Source organism: Triturus cristatus, chromosome 3_1 (genome assembly GCF_964204655.1).
Source record: "Triturus cristatus chromosome 3_1, aTriCri1.1, whole genome shotgun sequence".
In the NCBI taxonomy this organism is placed as follows: Eukaryota; Metazoa; Chordata; class Amphibia; order Caudata; family Salamandridae; genus Triturus; species Triturus cristatus.
In genome coordinates this window covers 700,795,369-700,816,215 of record NC_140583.1, presented here as the reverse complement: position 1 = coordinate 700,816,215, position 20,847 = coordinate 700,795,369, and the positions used below count along the sequence as shown (strand labels likewise).

The 20,847-nt window shown below is 49.1% G+C and overlaps 1 protein-coding gene across 1 annotated transcript in view; it reads right to left on the bottom strand.

Moving 5' to 3' along the window:
* The window catches only part of LOC146860813 (sperm-specific sodium:proton exchanger-like), a 4,738,575-nt gene that overhangs the window by 175,662 nt on the left and 4,542,066 nt on the right, over window positions 1-20,847 (bottom strand). Inside the window, exon 21 of the mRNA XM_085646173.1 lies at window positions 14,450-14,638. Within this exon, the coding sequence (XP_085502299.1) occupies window positions 14,450-14,638 (189 nt within the window). The remainder of the gene's footprint in view (window positions 1-14,449; window positions 14,639-20,847) is intronic.

The window sequence follows — 20,847 nt, the reverse complement described above, 5'->3', positions numbered from 1 at the left end:
GGAAGGGGTGACCCCAAGAGTACGGCGTCTCGTGCAGAAAGTCAGTGGCAATCCTAAAGGACCTGCGCTTTTGCAGAGTGATGGCAGAGAGGTCCTGGTAAAGCGCCACCGGCCGATCCCGGAAAGTCAGGGGCTGTTTCCTGCGGGCCTCCGCCATGATGCGCTCCTTTAGTGGAAAGTCGGGCAGGAAGGCCAGAATGTCCGGTGGGGGTGCCGATGACTGGCGCTGCCGGCCAACCCTATGCGCCCTGTCAATGCTGATGGGAAAGTCCGCAGCTTCCCCCAGGATCTCTCGAAACAGGGCCCGCAGGTAGCCCCCCAGATCGGTCCCCTCGTCTGCAGTCGGCACACCACGCACTCGAATGTTGTTCCTCCGAGATCTGTTCTCAAGATCCTCAGAGTGGGCCTGGAGCTCCACACACTGTTCCCGGAGGCGAAGAACGTCCTGCTGGAGGTGGACTATCTCCTCCGATCGCTGTTGGCCCTCCGTCTCCACCGCTTCCACACGCTCACCAAGGCCCTCCACCTCCCTGCGCACTTCTCGGACCTCGCTGGCCACCTCCCGCTTCAGTGTCTGGAAGTCCTCCCTGAGGGAGCTAAACAGTTCCTCCATAAAGGCCCTCGTGACGGGTGGCTCCCCTCCAGTCACATCCGCCGGAGCCCGGGAGGGCCCCGGTGAGGGCTGCGTCCTGTCCCGCAAGTGCTGGGCCCTGCCAAGCATGTCCGGCAGGGTACGGTCCCCTTTCTTCGGGCCTCCTTTTCCAGACATCGCTAGCTCCGCAGTCGGGCACCGATCCAGGCGCCCCAGGGATGCTCAGCCGCCGGCCAGCACTCGACCTGGGTATCCCCCACGAGTGAAGTCGCTGCGTCACAGGTGACAAAATGGCGGCCCAGTCCGGTCACCGTCAGCCGCAAGAGCTAGTGTGAGACAACCAAGGGGGCCGCAGCGGAGGGGTCCCAACAGCACATCCCTCCGGTAGTCAGCCCAGCAGTAGCGGGGGTCGCCTGCATCCCGCAGCCAGGACTCCAGCGAAGGCCGCCACCACTGCTCCTTCGGGGACAAAATGGCGGCCGGGCGGAGCAGGCCAAAACGACCAGGCCCGGCGACACCACCGGGGCCCCCGAAGCACCACGCAGTAAAATAAGTTCCACCACCGGCCACCGTTTGTCACGCACAGGGGCCCAGATGGTCCAACCCCATCAGAGAGTCCGCTGTACCTCGGCTAGGGGTCAGGGCCTCCGCAGTGCGAGGTGTCGCCGTCACCAATCCGAGTGCCGGGGCACCCGTCCCAAGCCTTCCACACCGTCGGGCCCCTATCCGCAAGGCTCCTTCAGTCACCGTCGACCGGCGGGCCAGATCCCCTCCAGATCGCAACTTTCAGCACCAGGCCCAGCGGAGGCGCCCGGACAGCTCTCCAATGCGCTCCGCCCCTCGGGCTCGCCGTCGTCGTGCCTTGATCTCGGTCGAACTTTTGGGGGGGTTCCCCCGGGGCGATCCGGACCAAAACAGCACCGATGTGTGCCCCTGATGTTCCGCCACGCTCCTCTCCCGCGCTGAGCCTCAGCGGGGGGAGAAAAGCATAAGAAAAAGGCTCTAGCTTGGCCGGGCCGGAGGAGCTACGGGAGGAAGCGTCCGCTCACCCCGCCATCTTGGCCACGCCCCCCAGTCAGTCATTTAGATACATATAGTGGCCATGCGTCATTACTCAGTGGCTAACTATATATTGGCTGTGCTGAACCTGGGCATGTTTGGTATAATGTTGGAATCATACCCCAACACTGTTCCCGGTGTCGGAGGTATGATTCCATGCACCAGGGGGCTCCTACGGGAAGCTCTCAGTCCTCCCGGTAACAGCCTTTCAGGGTCTGCCAACAAGCTGGTGCTCCTTCTGACCCCAGACAAGATTCTGCCCTCCTGCTGCTGAGCTGAGCTCGAGTAGAAGAATGTAGAACAGCAGGGTTCCTGTCACAGGGTGATGTGACCACCTCCCAGACAGGACTTAGTATATTGACTACGTTGGGGGCGCTTGCCAGCGCCACCAGACTACTTTGAAGGGCACATTTGATGTCCTCCTTGCATACTCCAGTTTGAGCCAGTTTAGGGAGCTCTCTGCCCCTGCACTGGCACGAAACTGGACAAAGGACATGGGAGTATACTCCCCTTTGTCCAGCCAATTCTCTGGGAAGGAACCATGAATCGTCCCAACCCTTCCCCAAGGGTGCTTAACGGCTTACCTGTGGGTGGCTCTTCAGATTCATTGTGGGGCAAGATTCAAATCCGAAACCACTCCAACTTCGATCGTCTGGGCACCTTGGACTTTGCTTGACTTCGCCTGGAACCAAAACTGCACAAAGGAAGACTCCTGCTGCTCTGGGTCTCACAGTTCTGCAAGTCTTCTTCTTCGTCCTCCATGGGGTTCCTAGGTACTTACCATTGGGTGGTTCATTGTGTCCCCAGCTCTTTACAGTCTTCTAGTCCAAGTTGCGACTTCGGGCACAGTTTGCATTCCACTTCTTTAGTATATGGTTTGGTCCTCCTGGAGACCACTGTTGTGCTTACGTACCTGTTTACATTTAAAGTATTGTGTGTATTGTGTTGATACCTCCAGGAAGGAGATATACCAATTTGTTAGTGAGTGTGTATAATAACTATACGTCTTTTTATAACTATACTGTTTGGTTCTTTTTCGTTTAACCTACACTAGGGGCCTCATGTAGGTAGCCTAATACCGGTCGGTAACGGCCGATTTTCGGTAATTATACCGTTACCGACCGGTATTTAGGCTTTTGCTATGTAGGGGGATCATTTTTGTATTCGGTAATTTACCGAATCAGTAAAATTACCGAATCGGTAATTTTACCGATTCGGTAAATTCCGAATACAGAAATGAGATGTAGGGGGAGTGTGTGGGTGTTGTCTGGAGTCAGTATTTACCACCAACTAATAGTTGGTGGTAAATTAAGAATGGATGTGTAAAAGCATTTTAAAGCGCTTAGAAGTGTGCAATGTGGCAGACATACATGCCCTTAGGGCATGTATGTGTGCCACATGTGCACACATGCAGGAATCAGGGGTGCAACAGGGTGTCAATGTGACACCCTGCCACCCTTGATTGTGTTCCCCCCATTACCGAATCGGTATTTACCGATTCGGTAATGAGGCATACCTTCCCATTGATTCAATCAATGGGAAGGTATGCCTCATTACCGAATCGGTAAATACCGATTCGGTAATTACCGAATTACTACGAATCGGTAATTTTTACCGCAGGAATACCTACATAGCATTTACCACTTCATAAATACCGAATCGGTATGATTCGGTATTTATGAAGTGGTAAATGCCAGCCCACCTACATGAGGCCCTATATGATTAGTTCTGGTGAAATAAGCTGCTTAACACTCCTTTTGGACTAAGCCGGAAGGCTGATCTCCACAGCTACCACTTAGAGAGCTTTCTGTAGTTGTTAAGACCACTCAAATGACCATAAGGCCGTTACCTGGATTAGTGCAGGGTGCTTCACTTAAATAAGTGTGCACCATATACTAAGTAAGCCTCCTACATTGGTGTGCAGTGGTTGGGATTTAAGCCTGCATTGTTCTACCAGCTAATCTAGGTGTGGATTAAATGAAAAACAATCACTAGCATTTTGCACATATAAAATATTTCTGTAACAGTAATCTCTACTGAACTTTTAGATTGGTTGTTAAGGACCTAGCCCAACCCTTTCTCCAATCTTTGGAAGTTTAGTTTCACTAGTGTAGGTAGGTGCAACACCACAATACACCTAGTCACTATGTCTTTAATTGTGGATCCCAGTGGGTCTCAACCCTCTAGATAGGGTCCCGCTCTGGTGGGTGCGAAAATGGACAAATGACATGGGAGTATCCTCCCCTCTGTCCAGCTCCTCCTGTGGAAGGAACCCTTGAATCGTCCCAACTCTTTCCCTAGGGTACTTAAGGGCTAACCTGTGGGAGGTTCTTAAGCTTCGTTGTGGGACAAGATTCAAACCCGAAACTACTTCAACTTTGAACATCTGGGCACCTTGGACTTTGCCTGGAACCAAGACTGCACAAAGGAAGCCTCCTGCTGCTCCTGTTCTGCAAGTCTTCTTCGTCTTCTGTGTCTGTGCTTCATTCAGGTTCCTCTCCAGGCCTGTGGGTCTCAAAGACACCCAAAGAAATATCCCTTGGAGTGAAGGAGTCACTCCCCTGCATTTGCAGGCACCGCAAAAAAGCTGACCGGTCTGCTGCTCCTGATGTCCTATGGACTCCAAAAGACTCAGCAACACAGGTAGTAGTTCTGCAACTCCCTTGATGCCTCAACTGTCCTCTCAGCAAGTTTGAGGCCAGTATCCCTTATCCGAACCGCTGAAACAGAACCCTTGTGCACTGTGTCGACTTGCCGTTGCCAAGGCTTGTTGGCTCTGTAGTCCAGAGATCTTCAGGCTACAAGAATGCCCGGCCTGCAGCATCTCTTCCAGCCAAGATCTTTGTCCTCAGCACATCCTCTGCATCGTGGGCCTGAATCTTAGGTGAACCGCTCGAGGTCCTCTTGCGACTCCTGTGCCTTCAGTCTGTGGGTCCTCTTGAAGGTCTTCATTGGCTTTAGTGGGCTTGCCTGCTTGCTCAGGGCCTGCTCTGACCCTCCTGCAATTAGTGGGTCCCTTGGACCCTGCTTGTCCCAACGTTGCACCTTTTCCGTTTACCACGTCTGGTGCTGCTGCCAAGGCTGGTTGGTACTCCCGCCGGACACCGACCCCCAAGTTCTTGACTCCCGACGTGGGACAGTTTGTGAACGGCTCCTGGTCCCAACTGCTACAGCGACAAGGTCACTGTCATCAGTCCTGCATCTTTCGACATCGGTGGTGATTGGCCTGGTTCCAGGGGTATCCACGGTTGAGGTGACTCTCCAACCTTCTGTCTTCCACTGGGTTTTGTCAGGGTTCACTGGGAAGGGTCCTTCTTTTTGAAAACTGCAACCGCGACTTTCCCATTGACTTACATTGAGTACGCAGCTGTGTTTCCACTCTGCGCACAGCCTCCGTGGGGTTCTTGAATACTTACCTCGGGTGGTTCCTTGTGCTATAGCTCTTCTGAGTCTTCTGATCCAAGTCCTGACTTTAGTCGCAGTTCGCATTCCACTTCTTTAGTATAGGGTTTGGTTTCCTGCTGGAGACCACTGTGTATTTGTGCTTACTTACCTGTTATTGCGCTGATATCTCCGGGTAGAAGATATACCAATGTGTTAGTAAGTGTGTATAATAAATACACTTATTTTTATAACTACACTTTGTGGTTCTATTTGGGCTTACTTACCTGTTTACATTTGAAGTATTGTGTGTATTGTGTTGATATCTCCGGGTAGAAGATATACCAACGTGTTAGTGAATGTGTATAATAAATATACTGGTTTTTATAAAAACACTGTGCGGTTCGGTTTTGTCTAACCTACACTATATGATTAGTTCTGGTAAAACTAGCTGCTTAACACTCCTTCTAAACTAAGCCTGAAGGCTGTTCTCCACAGATACCACTTAGAGAGCTTTCTATGATTGTCTGGATTAGTGAAGGGTGCTTCACTGAAATAGGTTTGCACCATATACTAAGCCATCCTCCTACAGTATGTTTCACAGCCATGGGAAGATGGAATCTGGTGGAAGCACTTTACATTAAATTATGGAACCCCCGTAGGTCCTCTGGAGGGGGGTTAGCTGGATGGTGTGATGGAGGAGAGGGAGTAGGAATAATGTAATTATTCCAGGGATCTGCAGGTTGGCGAGGATCTGGGATCTCACCCTCTTCTCTCTCCTCAACCCGAGGAGAAAGGGTTGTCCGGATCAGGCTCCTGTATTGGAGGGCGTGGTACTGCTGGTGTCACTGGTAAAGCTGGTGTTCCTGGAGGTTGTGGCTGAGTTGGCTCTATTTGGGCATATTGGAGTGGAGACCTTTGTCTATAGTCAGCCAGCATAGCCTGAATGTCTTGAATTAGAGATGGTTGTCGATGTGCCATCTCTCTAGGGTGAGGCTCGGGAGGATAGCCATAAAGTTGGTAATGGCACGGTGGAGCCAGATACATGCAATTCAGATGGACTATGAGCAACTCCATATACTCCATTCTCATCATCATCAGCCGACTCTTGCAGGTCCAAAAGGTGAGAAGCAGGCAACAGGGAAATCTTGCTAAATGTAGACACATCCGAATGCAGAAATTTCTTTTATGCCCTAGTAATGTTTACCATTGTTGAGGGGGTGTCAACTGTATCATAACCACTGTTGATGGAATGTATGTCATCGATGGTGCAGTCACCTCCAGTGTTGCTGTCGATCGTGTTATCATCGACGTGATGTTTGTTGGCGGTATGTTCGTTGACGGTGACTTCATCGACAGTGCCTTTGTCGACGGGTTAGACACAGAGGGGAGAGATGTCGACGATAATGGTGTCAGCAAGATTCTCGTCAACTGTATGGGGCAGGAGATGGCCACTGTCATTGTCGTTCCTGCCAGCCACAGAGCAGATGATGTCAGAGTGGTACTTGTCGCTGCTGATGATCTAAGGGTTTTCATCGTTGACAATGATTTCTTATCTCTGTGCCTCTCTGAATCTGAGGAAGAAGCTCTATGATGTTCCTTTTTCTTCCTCACAGGAGTGGAGGAAACTGATGATGTAGGCTCTGAGGGGACTTTAAGATGTTTTCCTTTTTAGAGCTCTTGCTCTACCTGGGAGGGTTTGAGGTGTTGCAAGCCCTCTCCACAGATGTCCTCATGGGATCTTGCTCTCTTGTGAGGCCTGGATGATATCCATCACTGTCCTCGTCAGATGATTTCTGTTGCTTAGTGGACTGGAGCCACAAAAGCAGCTTTTCCTCTATCCCGCAGAGTCTTAGAAGAGGAAGTGCGACAGATTTTGCACTGTCTTACCTCATGGGCTGGGTGGAGGCAATAAATGCAGTCCTTGTGAGTATCGTCCACATGAACCCTTTTTTTGTCACAGGTCTTACATTGGCCGAAAAGGCCTTTTCTTCAGACATAATGAAGAAAAGATATCCAGGAATAAATTCCAGAAGCTTGAAGAAAGAACTGAGTAGAACTCAGGGAGACTTCCTTCACACACAAGGTGCGGTGAAAACATGAGGGAAATTGCCTCTGCTGGGGGAGTTCTAGAAGGTGCTAGCAGCTCAACATTTGGTTCTTTTTTAAAAAGGACATAGATAGGCTATTTAAAACAGATTGAATATGCTACTTACCAGTATGCATCTGTTCTTGGCATGTAGGGCTGCTGACATTCATATCTGTGCATAGATCGCCGCCTAGTGTTGGGTCCGGATGTTTGCACGTTGTTGTCCTGGAAGAGTCTTCGAAGTATCCTGGGATAGGTGACTCCTCCCCTGGACTACAGTGCGCATGGGCATCCTCTCCATCCTCAGATTGTTTTTCGCCATTGTGGCAGTGATGGAGTAGATACAGAAAGTGATGACCATGCTTACAGTAATTCTGAGAGCTGCAGCTGCTACAGGCGCCGGGGAGGAGGGAGGGCGATATGAATGTCAGCAGCCCTACATGCCAAGAACAGATGCATACTGGTAAGTAGCATATTCAGTTCGAGGCATGTGGGCTGCTGAATTCATATCTGTGCATAGAATATGTAGCAGTGCCCTCTTATTAGCGGCGGCTACCAGTGCCAGCTGCAGCGGTCTGAAAAAGAGTTTTGAGAACAGCTTGTCCTACAGCTGCCTGCTGTTTTGATTGCACATCTACACAATAGTGTTTGGTAAATGTATGTGTAGAGGACCAGGTGGCTGCTCTACATATATCATGCAAAGGAATGTTTCCTAGGAAAGCCATGGAGGCCCCTAACTTACGTGTTGAGTGGGCTCGTGGGGGAATCGTTAAAGTGCGTTTAGCCTTTTGATAACAAATTTGAATACATTTAACGATCCATCTGGCTATACCTGCTTTGGAGATAGCGTTACCTTTGTGGTGTGGGGCAAAGGCAACGAAAAGTTGTTTTGTTTTCCTAAAGGGTTTGGTCCTGTCGATATAATACATGAGGGCCCTCTTTACATCTAGTGTATGGAGTGCCCTTTCTGCGACAGTCTGTGGGTTTTGAACGAAAACAGGCAGTTCAATAGTTTGATTCATGTGGAACTGCGATACCACCTTGGGCATGAATTTGGGGTTGGTACGTAGTACGACCCTGTTGGCGTGAACCTGTATAAATGGCTCTTGGACGGTTAGTGCCTGGAGTTCACTAACTCTTCGTAAAGAAGTTATCGCTACTAGGAAAGCTACTTTCCAGGTAAGGAATTGAATCTCGCATGAGTGTAGAGGTTCAAAGGGTGGACCCATCAGGCGTGTGAGGACCAAGTTGAGGTTCCACATTGGGGCTGGTGGGTGGCTAGGTGGAATGACTCGTTTGAGTCCTTCCAAGAATGCTTTGATGGCAGGCACTCTGAATAGAGAGAGGTGCTGCCTGGTTTGTAGATAGGCTGATATTGCGGTCAAATGGACACGTATAGAGGTGTACGCCAGATTGCATCGGTATAGGTGTAATAGGTAACAAATAATGTTTTGGATGGATGCGTCTAGCGGGTTAAAGTCATTATTATTGCAATAAATGACGAACCTTTTCCATTTGGCTGCATAGTAAGCTCTGGTAGTGGGCCTCCTGGCCTCCTTAATGATGTCCATACAGTCAGGTGGCAGGTTTAGGTAGCCAAACTCTAGGACTTCAGGAGCCAGATTGCCAGGTTCAGCTGTTGCGGATCTGGGTGCTGAATCTCTCCATGGTTCTGCGTCAAATGCTCGGGTTTGACCCGCAGCCTTTGATGCGGCACCACGGAAAGTTCGAGAAAGGTGGTGTACCACGGCTGGCGTGCCCACGTTGGAACAACCAGGACGAGTGTCAGTGAGTGTTGTCTGAGTTTGCGTGCCACCAGCGGTATCAGTGGTGCTGGGGGAAAAGCGTACGCAAATCTGCCGGACCAGTTCATCCATATCGCATTGCCCTGCGACTGCGGATGTGGGAACCTGGCGGCAAAGCTTTGGCATTTTGCGTTTTCGCTTGTGGCGAATAGGTCTATCACTGGATGACCCCACTGCTGGAAGTATGGTTGGAGTACTGATGGGTGTAACTCCCACTCGTGCATCTGGTGGCTGTGTCTGCTGAGCAGATCCGCCACCTGGTTGTCCTTGCCGGGGAGGTGTTCCGCCATGAGGAACATGTTCCTCTGAATGGCCCACTTCCACATGCTCTGAGCCAGATGAGACAACTGTGGAGAGTGTGTTCCTCCCTGCTTTTGTATGTAGTACATGGCGGTCATGTTGTCCGTCCGGATCAACACGACTTTGTTGCACAAGTGTACTTTGAATGCTTTCATTGCGAGGAAGATTGCCATCAATTCCAGAATGTTGATGTGCATCTTCCTTTGTTGTGTTGTCCATAGTCCCTGCACTGTGTAGTTGAGTACATGAGCTCCCCATCCCTGGAGAGACGCATCCGCTGTCAGTATTATTTGTGGAACAGGCTCTTGGAACGGTCGGCCCTTGCAAAGGTTTTGTGGATTCCACCAATGCAGAGAGTTGTATGCCCGACCGCTCACCAACACTAGGTCTTTCAACTGTCCTTGAGCCTGATTCCACTGATGTGCTAAGCACTCCTGAAGCGGGCGCATATGTAGTCTCGCGTGTGGGACTATGAAAATGCAGGAGGCCATCATGCCTATCAACTGCATGAACACTCGCGCGGGAAGGGAGTGTTGTGGTTTGAACTTGGAAATCAGCATTTGCATGCTGTTGATTCTCACTAAATTTGGCTGAGCTGTGGCCGCCAGAGTGTCTATAGTCGCACCTAGGTACTGTTGTACGTGTGCGGGCTGGAGATGGGATTTTGGGTAATTTAGTGAGAACCCCAGACTGTGAAGGAGGTGAATGGTGCGGGACATGTGGCTGGCACATTGCTGGGCTGACTTCGCTTGAACGAGCCAGTCGTCCAGGTAAGGATAGACGTGTATGTGCTGCCTCCGTAGATGTGCCGCTACAGTAGCTAGGCACTTTGTGAACACCCTGGGTGCTGTTGTCACGCCGAAGGGAAGGACTTTGAATTGGTAGTGCTGCCCCTGAACAGTGAACCTGAGGTATTTCTTGTGTGAGGGGTGAATGGGTATGTGGAAATACGCATCTTTGAGGTCCAGAGTGGCCAGGAAGTCTCCCTGCTTGAGCAGCGGGAGGACTTGCTGTAAAGTGAGCATGTGAAAATGCTCGGAAAGAATGTACCGGTTCAGGGGTCTCAGGTCTAATATAGGTCTGAGTGACCCGTCCTTTTTTGGTATTAAAAAGTACAGGGAGTACACCCCCGTACCTTGCTCGTGGACGGGTACGACCTCTATTGGGCCTTTTAGTAGCATACTTTGCACCTCCTGCTGTAAGAGCGTTAAGTGCTCTGAGGACATAGGACGGTTTTTTGGAGGTATTGTGGGTGGAGTTGAGGTTAATTCTAGGCAGTAACCGTATTTGACAATATCTTTGACCCACCTGTCCGTGGTGATGGAGTTCCACGTGGATAGGAACCTTTGTAGCCTTCCCCCGACAGGTGTTATGTGGTCGGGAGGAAGGGAGAGGGCGTCACTGCTTGTTCTTGGGGGAGGACCTGGTGTTGCCGTAGCCGCGTCCTCTGCCCTTTGTGCTGGAGCCACGATATCCACCCCGGGTGTTTTTATCGTAGGTGCTTTGTGTGTTGCCCTTGTTGTATGTTTGCTGTGACCCCTGTCCTCTACCTGCTCCTCTATTTCCGGGGCGACGAAAGGAGCCGCTCCGAAAGGACTGCGTTTGTAGGGCCCCCATGGACTTTGCAGTGTCCGTGTCCTTTTTTATTTTCTCTAGGGTGGTGTCAACCTCCGGCCAGAATAAGTAGTCGGGGTTGACAGGTTGGTTGAGGATGTTATTTTGTACCTCAGGTTTGAATCCGGAGATTCGCAACCAGGCGTGTCGTCGCAACATGACGCTAGTGTTTATGGCTCTGGCAGCTGTATCCGCGGCATCCAGTGCACACTTAATGGATGCATTTGTGAGCAGTTGTCCCTCCCTGATGAGGATCTCTGCACCTTCTTTGAATTGGTCAGGGAGATGTTGGAGTAGTTGTTCTAATGTGTCGTAGTGTGCTCGATCGTAGCGAGCGAGGAGCGCCTGAGTATTGGCAATGCGCCATATGTTAGCTGCCTGAGCGGCAACCCGTTTGCCGGAGGTCTCTAGCACCTTGGACTCTTTGTCCGGGGGAGGAGCATCACCTGTTGTTTGCGAGTGTGCCCTCTTGCGAGCATTTGCAACCACAATGGAATCCAGAGGTAACTGGCCTCTAATGTAAGTAGGGTCCCCAGGCGCCGATCTGTATTTCTTGTCGATCCTGGGGTTTATTACTCTTGCCCTGGTGGGTTCCTTGAAGATGTCCTTTGCTGGTTTGAGGACACCCTTCAACATGGGCAGGGTCTTCATATTCCTTTCTGATGATGCGAAAGTATCCATGAGAAAGTCGTCCTCGACGGTGTCAGAGTGAAGCTGCACCGCATGATTGGCCGCAGCACGTTCAATTAGAGCGTTAAACGCGGCAGTGTCCTCTGTGGGAGATGTTTTTGCTCCATAGAGTTGCGGGTCCTGTGCATCCATAGGTGCACCTGAGTCTACAGGGTCATCCCAAGCTTGATCAGGGTCTTGTTGGCCTTCAGGGTCCATCTCTCCGGGGTAGGGGACGTGGTCACCTATGTAGTCCTCCAAAACATCTGTGTCGGAGTGTGTGGGAGAGAAGGACGGTGGATCCTGGTAGGGGGAATGGAGAGGTTCGTAAAGAACTGGTTCCGAAGCCACTGGCAGCTTTCTCTTAAGCGGGATCCGGAAGGAGTCCAAAGCTGGCTCAGAAGTTATTCTCCTTTTGTGGAGCATCATCCTGCCGGTGTCGGCGTCGATGATATGTGATGGAGACGTCTCCGCAGGAGAGCGGTCGGCAGGCGTGATCGTGGTGTGGGTGACCCGTGTCCTGATTTGGAACAGTTTCGGTGCCGTGGATGTCGGCAGGCCAAACGTAATGTTGGTCGGTGCCGAAGAGGCTGTTGGAGCTTTTATCGGCTCGGAGCCCGACGTGTCCTGGAGGACTGTTTTGTTTTTGGTGCGTTTCGCAGCAACGGGCCGCACCTGGAGCGCCATCAATTCCTTTGCGCCGACTGGTTCTGTAGAGGCGGGCGTGGACTTCTTCGGCGCCGGTAAGTCATCGAGTCGAGGGGCGGTAATGGCCGGCGACGTCTTCGATGAGTGTGCCTTTGGTGGTGCTGTCGAAGCGGTGTGTGACGCAGCAGGCAGTTTGACCTTTGGGGTCGGAGCCGATTGCGTCGGTGCCGGGAGCCGAGTAGGTTTGGTGGCACCGAAGGTCTTTTTCCGTATGTCGACTCCGACGTCGCCCGCTGCAAGCTCGGCACCGCAGTCTCGTTTGGTGTGCTCGGTGCCGACGGGTTTTGCTGGCGTCGAAGGTGTGGTGGGCCTCGATCCGACCAGCGTCACTTTCGGTTTCAGTTGAACCAATACAGCTTTCGGTTTCGGTTTCGGAGAAGGGAAACCAGCCGGTTTGGGTATTAATGGCTGCCGCTGAATGTCCGAGGCCGGGCCAGAGAGCGGGGCCGAAGAACTGCGGGATAGGTCTTGGGTAAGGCCCGAAGGCGATCCCTCGACCGGAGCCATAGACTGGCGCACTGGGATATCCTCAGTCTGTACGGGTAGGCCTTGCTCGTCACCGGAGCTACTCTCTTCGGCCCCTAAGGCCTCATTGTAGTCTCCTACCTCGGTGTCGTCTTCATCTCTGCGAAAGAGTCTTTCTTCGACGTCTTCCGATCCGGAGTCATGTTCGGAAGCGGGACTGGAGGGTAGGTTCTCCACGTCTTCGACATCTTCGTTCTCGGCGCTGAAGATGTCGGCCGGGGCCGGTGCCGCTTGCTGCGCTTCGAGTCGCGCTGCCCGTCGATTCCGGAGAGTCTTCTTGGATCGGAATCGGGCACAGGCCATACATGTAGATTCGTCGTGATCCGGTGAAAGGCATTTGTTGCACACCGGATGGACGTCGACGTGGGGATATTTCGCATTACATACAGGACACCTCTTGAATGGTGTCCTCGATTCCATCGTCGATGACGGGTCAATGGTCGGGTAAGATGCGAAAAGTTGGTTCTGGAAGTTAGTAAACTAACAAGATACTATCGATACCGATCGGGAACAGTACCGACGCGAACTAAAGGCCTTTTGGCGTAGAAAAAGTTTTTCCTAACTTGAGTCAAGATAAGCACATCCGAACCCAATGGCGGAAAAAAACAATCTGAGGAAGGAGAGGATGCCCATGCGCACTGTAGTCCAGGGGAGGAGTCACCTATCCCAGGATACTTCGAAGACTCTTCCAGGACAACAACGTGTAAACATCCGGACCCAACACTAGGCGGCGATCTATGCACAGATATGAATTCAGCAGCCCACATGCCTCGAACATCCCAATACTGGATATCGAAGGTTTAAGCATATGACCTTCAGAACCGATGTCACGCATAACACTATCCCTGGTACTTCGAAACCCCCAGCCAAAAATTTCTCGGATGCATCTGATAATTTGGCATGGATCCCCATTTTTACCAAATTTATCGCTGCCTTTAATGAATGTCTTGCTCCAGTAAGGGAGAAACTTGACAAGCTTGGTGCCGACGTTGGCAAAATCTCCAAACTTTGTCATTGTCATCTCAAGCCTTCTCCTATCGAGCCAGCACCTGTTGCCACCTCAATAGCTGGGCCCTCGTCTTTTCCTAAGGTGCCCAAACCCATTCAAACTTGCAAAATCGCTCTTCATTCAGTTGGTAGCCAACCCCGGAGCAGTACTGCTATAATTAATTCGAGAGAGTCTGCTCACACAATGATATCGCCCTGCTTCTTGTGCTGACCATCCATGTGTTTCTCAGGTTCGCCCAGTATTTGCCAAGAGAGAGGTCATTATTCATCTGCCACTTGCTGCAACGTCCTGTGTAGTGGTGATTGGGAATGTATCACCTTTGGCCTGCAGCTTGAGCGAGTCCTTCGATCAGTTAAAAAATAAGGTGACCCATTGGATTGGCTGAAACTCCAATTTTGGTTACCATATCCAGGAGCATATAAACATGGTGAGAAGAGTGAGCTCATTTATTGGGTACTATTTCATGTACAACGCTGCACTTTTTTCATCCACAGCCATAATTACTCAGGGGATTGGGTACCCAGGTGCCAGAGTCCTACCAAAACTCAGATACAAACATTTTTTATTCACTTTGTCGATTGTTTTTTTTAAAAAACATTTTGCTTTTCACTTTATAATTTGTAATTTGAAAAGGTAGCATAGTGGAAAAATACGTACAGATGTCTGTTTATTGTACTTAAAATAATGAGTCTTCATACCTGATGGGATGTTCTAGGTATAACACAGGGTGCATAGTATGGTAACAGAAGCTGGCAGTCTTTTAAACTTCCATACACCAGAATAACATCTTCCATGCTTCCATCATACACGTCCAGCTTCTTATTCATTGCTACATCCTCCAAATGTGCATCAACAAGCCAGGAATACAGCTTGTTTACTGTCCAACTCTGTAATGTTCCATTTAAGAAATATTAAATTATCTTAACCACATACATGTTAAATATATATATTTTGCATAAAATACAGTAATAGAGTTTTCTTTTAAAAGGTCAAATATCATGGTTGTAGGGAAATTCCTCATTTTGTATAGTCCCCTCAAAATCTTTCAACTGATTCTGCTGGTTTTTGAACTCGGAGAATGCATTAAGTCCTGCTAGCCAGACCTCAGTGACAATACCCTGACCCTAAAATGCATCTCAAATTGGCTGTATTCAATTGGAAATTGTTAATTTACCTGTCAGTCCCTAGTAAATGATAAAACTGGCATAAGGAAGGGTGCACCCAATTCTCGTATCTTTCACCTGCTCTAGAGTGGTATGTGTAGATGTTACAGATATCACAAGCAAGTGTGCGGATGGCACCCAAGTAAATTATTGCCCTCACCACATTTCTTGGATATATATATAGCAACAGTAATAATTTCATTTTTTGTAAATATTGTAAATACATTTTGCTGAAAATGGCACTACATTACCCACAATGCCACATTAAGGACATATGGGGTATAAATAGTGCAATAGAAAAGGGACTCATTAACCGTGAACAAAGCCTTGTGTAGGCTGAAACACATTGGTGGATTGCTGCTGAATTAAATCTTGAATAATTCAGTGTGTGTTTGTGTGTGTGTGTGTGTGTGCGCGTTCCTCACCCACAGGTATCACATGTGGCTTGCTTCATCATTGGACCCACATCCAGATCACCTAATGTGAGTCAGCGGGCTCTACAAATTTGTAAGTGGAGCTCTTTAGAGAGTGCAATAAAAATGGATATAAATCCTCTGGTAAACTTTTAATGAGTGAGGTTTAGGGAAAGGTTAAAAACAGTGAAATGCCGTAAGGATTCTATGATCCTTAACATCCATAGGTCGACATGTTTCAGCCATGTAGTTGTCCGTTAGGGTCAGTGGTCTTTCTTTAGAACCAAAACTAATTTTTCCCCTGAGCGATATGGTTCATTTTCAACCTATTTAAATGCATTCATATTCATTCTAAGAAGCATGCACGCAAATTACAGACTATACTACTAGGACCTTTTCGGGTATGGCCATGCCTCAAAAGAGAATAGGCATCAGGAGAAATAATCAATAGACATTCCTTATTACGATGTCTCATTATTTCTGGCACCATTTACCTCTCAAAGTGCAGTAAAACATGCCATTTCAATATCCGTCATTGCACAAGGTGACAGATGTTTAAAAACATTCAAACACACACACACACATCACAAGACTCATGCCTTCCCCTTGACATGTGTGTAAATCACCCTTCTGGCATACTTGCTGAGCTCTTAAGGTAGGGTGCAACATATGACACAGGCAGGATATGTGCCTCACATCTCCTGGCAGAAAGACATGCCAGACAATCATTTTACTGTAGAATTATTCGGTTGCTTAATTGGCGAGTGCAGGGTTACACGCTGACCCCTCAGCTGTGCTAACTCCTGCGACCAAAGTGGGCCTTCCTAGGTACCAAATAACTTGTTACATTAAGGCCGACTTTTTACTCAAGTCAAAATTAATGTAACTTGTTGCAGTGTGTAGATTTAGCAAAGCTGCCACTTTTTTGCCTTTAAAACTCCTGTTCCTTCCCGGGCACACATGAAGCCTGCTCCACGAGACAGCATTCTGCCCACCTGAGAGACATGCTAAGGAGAACAATGAAATATTGCGGGCCAGGGAGATGTCACCTCCCTCCTGCAGGAACCCACGTGGGTATTAGCCCCAAAAGCCATGCTTTAAAGGTGAAATTGCCTTTGAAGGGCAGATGTATAGCATCATGAGGAGGGCTGTCCCACTTTTGAGGTAGACAGGCTGGCACAGGAAGCAGAGAGGGGAACAAGCTGCCAAACCGTTTTCCCCAGGGGTGTGCAGCCCTGAAGTAGTCACAGCCAGGGTGGGCTAGTGAGGTCTTACATCTAGAGAGGGGTCTCGCTGTCTTGAGAGTGGGCAGAATGTTGCATTCTGGGATAGTCAGATGCCACACTACACAGGAAGTGGCCACCAGGTGGGAGTGAACCTGGTAGCCCATTGGCTACTAACCACATTCTGCTCTGAGTGTGCTTTCCGACAGTGGCGGCTCGTGACATTTGAAAGTGGTGTGCCGGAAAGTTATCGTGGTACTGCACTGAGGCGAGCAAGCGTTTTAAACCGGGGTTTAAAAAAAGAAAAAGAGTGGATAAATGGAGCATTTTCAAGCAAATTTGAGAAAGCAGGAAGGTTGATAAAGCACTTGCGAAAGTGTTATGAAATCAATAGTAGAGATTTGACGTAGGTAGCCAGCCGCTTGTTCAGTATAACCAGAGAACTTCACTTTTCAACCCCCAAAAACAGCACAAAATTTTAAAGTCCAACATTAATCAACCCCCAAAAACACAACGCACTGACTCACGTGTAAGCACTGTATTTTCCTTTACAATTGCCTTCTCAATATTTTGGCAACTGTGTACCTCCTTCACACACAGTTGCACAGAATCACAATCGCAACTGTGACCTTTGCTTTGATTGTTCAGCAGAGAGGCCAGGGGTTGGATGGCTACGTTTTCTGAACACCTTTTTGACCCACTGACAGGCACTGTGAGAAATTGACACAGCCTTCAGCCTTTGCTCTAAAGCTCTCAATGGTGGCCCATTAAAAATGCCTGAATGCAACTCAGTTCAAAGTATGCACTGTACAAGAAATATGCTACACAACAAAATACAGAAATACAGCATCCTGGAAATAGTGGGCACTCTTAAGGAATGCAAGATTAAGTAAAACATGTGAAACATAAACAAAAACTATATCACTGACATGGAATACCTTAATGTTTTATGCATTCATTGCTCAGAAATCAGTAATTTTCCAGTTGTGGATGGGTGGATTGGTGGTGGATGCATGCATGCAATGTATTATAATGTTGTTCCATCTATAACAACAACATAGGGTGCATGCAGGGGCTACAGGACAACTGACCTCTTTCTAGGGTCACTAATAGCTTCATCATCAGGGCCAGGATATCTCATGAATGTCTCTAAGTTCATCTTTAGAAGCTATCACTTCCAATTGTCACTAAAGTGAACAATTCCAATGTTTTAAAGAAACACATTTTAAGTGCCTTTGTCATATTGCATACGGCGTTTGTTGCATAATCTACATGCCAAATACATTGATGACTTGGCTCGTGTTTTGACTCTTACAGCCAACTCTTACCCTTGGCTCGGCTCTTAATTTGATGGCTTCCCTACCTCTTATCTAGGGGCCTAAGGTTATTGAATATTTACTGCTCACTGCCTCCTTTGCACTGCATAATCCTGCCTCACTGGGCTGCTCCTACGTGCCCGCCCTTTCAGACCTGCTGTAATATCGGCTTTTCATAAATAGCCGCTGCTGCAATACTCCCAGGCCTGATCAGCAGGTGTAACAGTACACGACCCTCTGCCCCACGGAGCCGCGTTTTCTCAGCAGTACTCTCGGCCCTCCCCAGGATGTGTCCTATTAGAGCGATATTTTGATCTTTCTCGACTAGCGCGGTATTCATTTTGGACAATTCCAATTGTGCTCAGCAGTATTTGCACCCCCCCCAATCCGCCACTTCCCTAATCAGAGCCGGTCACGTCAACAAAATTCCGAGGTCTGGTTACAGGCTTTTCCGTAAACCAGTACTTTAAACATATTCATGTTTCAGCCGCACTTCGAGGTCTAGCCAGGTGTCACTGTAAGCGCAACCCAGTGCTGTTAATGGCTGCGGTTATTCGGCACTTCCCAGACAGCATGTCTCCCTCTTCCGTTGGTAACTGGCTTGACTAAAGAAGGACGATGACACATCTATCTAGTATCTTATTGTGCGGGACAATTGAGAGAGAAAAGGCTGCCAGTCCAAGCACCCGGTTGGAAATTAAATATTACTTTTAAAAAAGGCTTTATAAAAAAACTCAACAAACATTAGCAAGCACAATGACATAAAACGGCACAGATAACACGATCAAACTCCAGAACAAAAACAATCAAGAGAGAACCCCACGAACAAAAAAGTCTCCAGAAACAAGAGACAAGAAATATTACACAAAAAACTTACCTCACAGCCGGTCCACGCCACCTCACAGACCTCTGCTCCCCTGGGCGCCGTGCCGCCTTCACGAACAGCACTGGAGGGGCCTGCCAATCCTGGCGCTGCCAGCAGCGCCAGGATTGGCTGAGGGCACAGCTTACGCTACGCCTGCCGCCTGCCCATTAGGAGACCGAGGGGCTCCTAATGGGCATGCGCAAGCCAGTGCAAACACAAGTGCACATGACTGGGCACGGGTGAAAATTCGCTCACCTTCCCCACTCATGCGCACTTGTGCTGCTGCCTGTTGCCCCTGGTCTGACAATCATGTCAGTCAACATGACGCCGGACCGCCCACCCCCTTCAGACTCTGAAGGGGGTGGGCGGTCCGACGTCATGCTGACTGACATGATTGTCAGTTGGTTCTCCCTCGGCGTCTTTGAACTTAAGTAAACTGATTCAGTTTACTTAAGTTTAGAAACGACGAGGGAGCTACGGGTGGGGGGGCTACGCCCCAACGCCCCCAATGGACGCACCGCCACTGCTTTCCGAGCATAAGGAGGAAACATCCGGCGCCCATATCTTGACTGTCTCGGAAGAAGGACTGCCCTGCTGTACTGAAACACCTGCAAAGAGAGGCTGCACCAAAGAGGACAGAACCTGCTGCACATGGTAGCTAGCAAAGAGAAGAGAATGTGCCTGATGTCCTGCTCAGGAAGAAGTCCAGTTAAGCCAAGAGAACTGCAAGAGCCAGCTGACTGGCTTCCTGTTTGCAGTACAGGGACACAACAGCTGAAGATGCCTGCTGGGACAAGTTGGTAGCACAAAGTATTCCACCCGCTACCATCACCGCTGTGCAGCACCGAAGACCATGACCGACGCACTCCGTTGCATCAGAGTTCAGTAACCTCAGGAGTGCTATTGTCGAGTTTCTGGGATGCTCAAAAGGGAAGTTATTCACCCAGGAAGGATTGGCCTGAGATTGTGACAATGGGCGACTGGTAGTCAAGTGGCAACCAGACCAGAGAAGACTTTGTGGGATGTTTACCCAGAAACTAAAACCCCCTCATCACCTTTGTGGACTGAGGAATCTACAGGAAGACCCCCGTTGACCGCGTTGCATCCACTGCATCCTTGTAGCACCTTCAGCATCCTTCATTTCTTGAATCACGACCACTCCATAGGAATCAATTGCAACACGGATAACATGCCTGGAACTGTTGAAGGACTGCTCTTCCTGTGAAGATAATTGATCTTGATAACCTTGCTTGTCCCCCTGACTATCTCTCTGCCAGACTTAGTTGCCCCAAGTACTTCTAACCGACCAAATTGACCCTTACCTAAGTTTTCCTTGAAAACGTTTCTAACAGTCTAATTTGTTGACTTTGCCAAGACTTTTTCACGGTTGAGTAAATCTGCATTGATTTTTTATTGCTTGTAATATCCATATCTCCGGGACTCTGGTGGATCTTTTTCGTTCTAGTGTCTAAATTCTTTTAAAAATACAGTAATTGTTTTATAATTCGCTGTCGGAGTGTAGAGTCGATTTCTTCTTTAATTGTTTTGGTGTTGTGTAGGATTAAGTAGTTTTTTTATTTATTGTCGTGGGAGAATTAAGCATAACCATATTACATATTGATTACCTACGGCCACTGGGTGGCAAAGAAAAGAAACAATAAAAGAACCACCAGCCAGGGGAGGATAGGACATGAGGTGAGGAGGGGAGAGTGTGCGAGTGCCCCAAGTGTTCTGGGGTGGGTGGGGGAGAGGCAGGAACAAAGAGGGAAGAAAAAAAGTACTGCTCACACATTTTTCTGTCTTTAGTTCCAGACCAAACAAGGGGACTGCTAACAGAAGATGACTAGGTCAGGTCGGAGATCTCTGCTGTGATGCATAGCATAGTGTCATCATTGGTATCCCCTGTACGCCTCTCCCAATTATATATACATTTCCCAACAATAAGCACACAACACAGTTTGTTAGATTGGGTACAAATGCCGCAGGTTTATTACATACACCGTTATGTAATGGTGGGTTATCTTACGGGCGATCCAAGGGCAGGCAACCAACTGGGCCGCCTGCCTGCCTGATGAGCCGGGCAGCACTGGAGCGAACCCAGCCTCAGCTGCCCTAC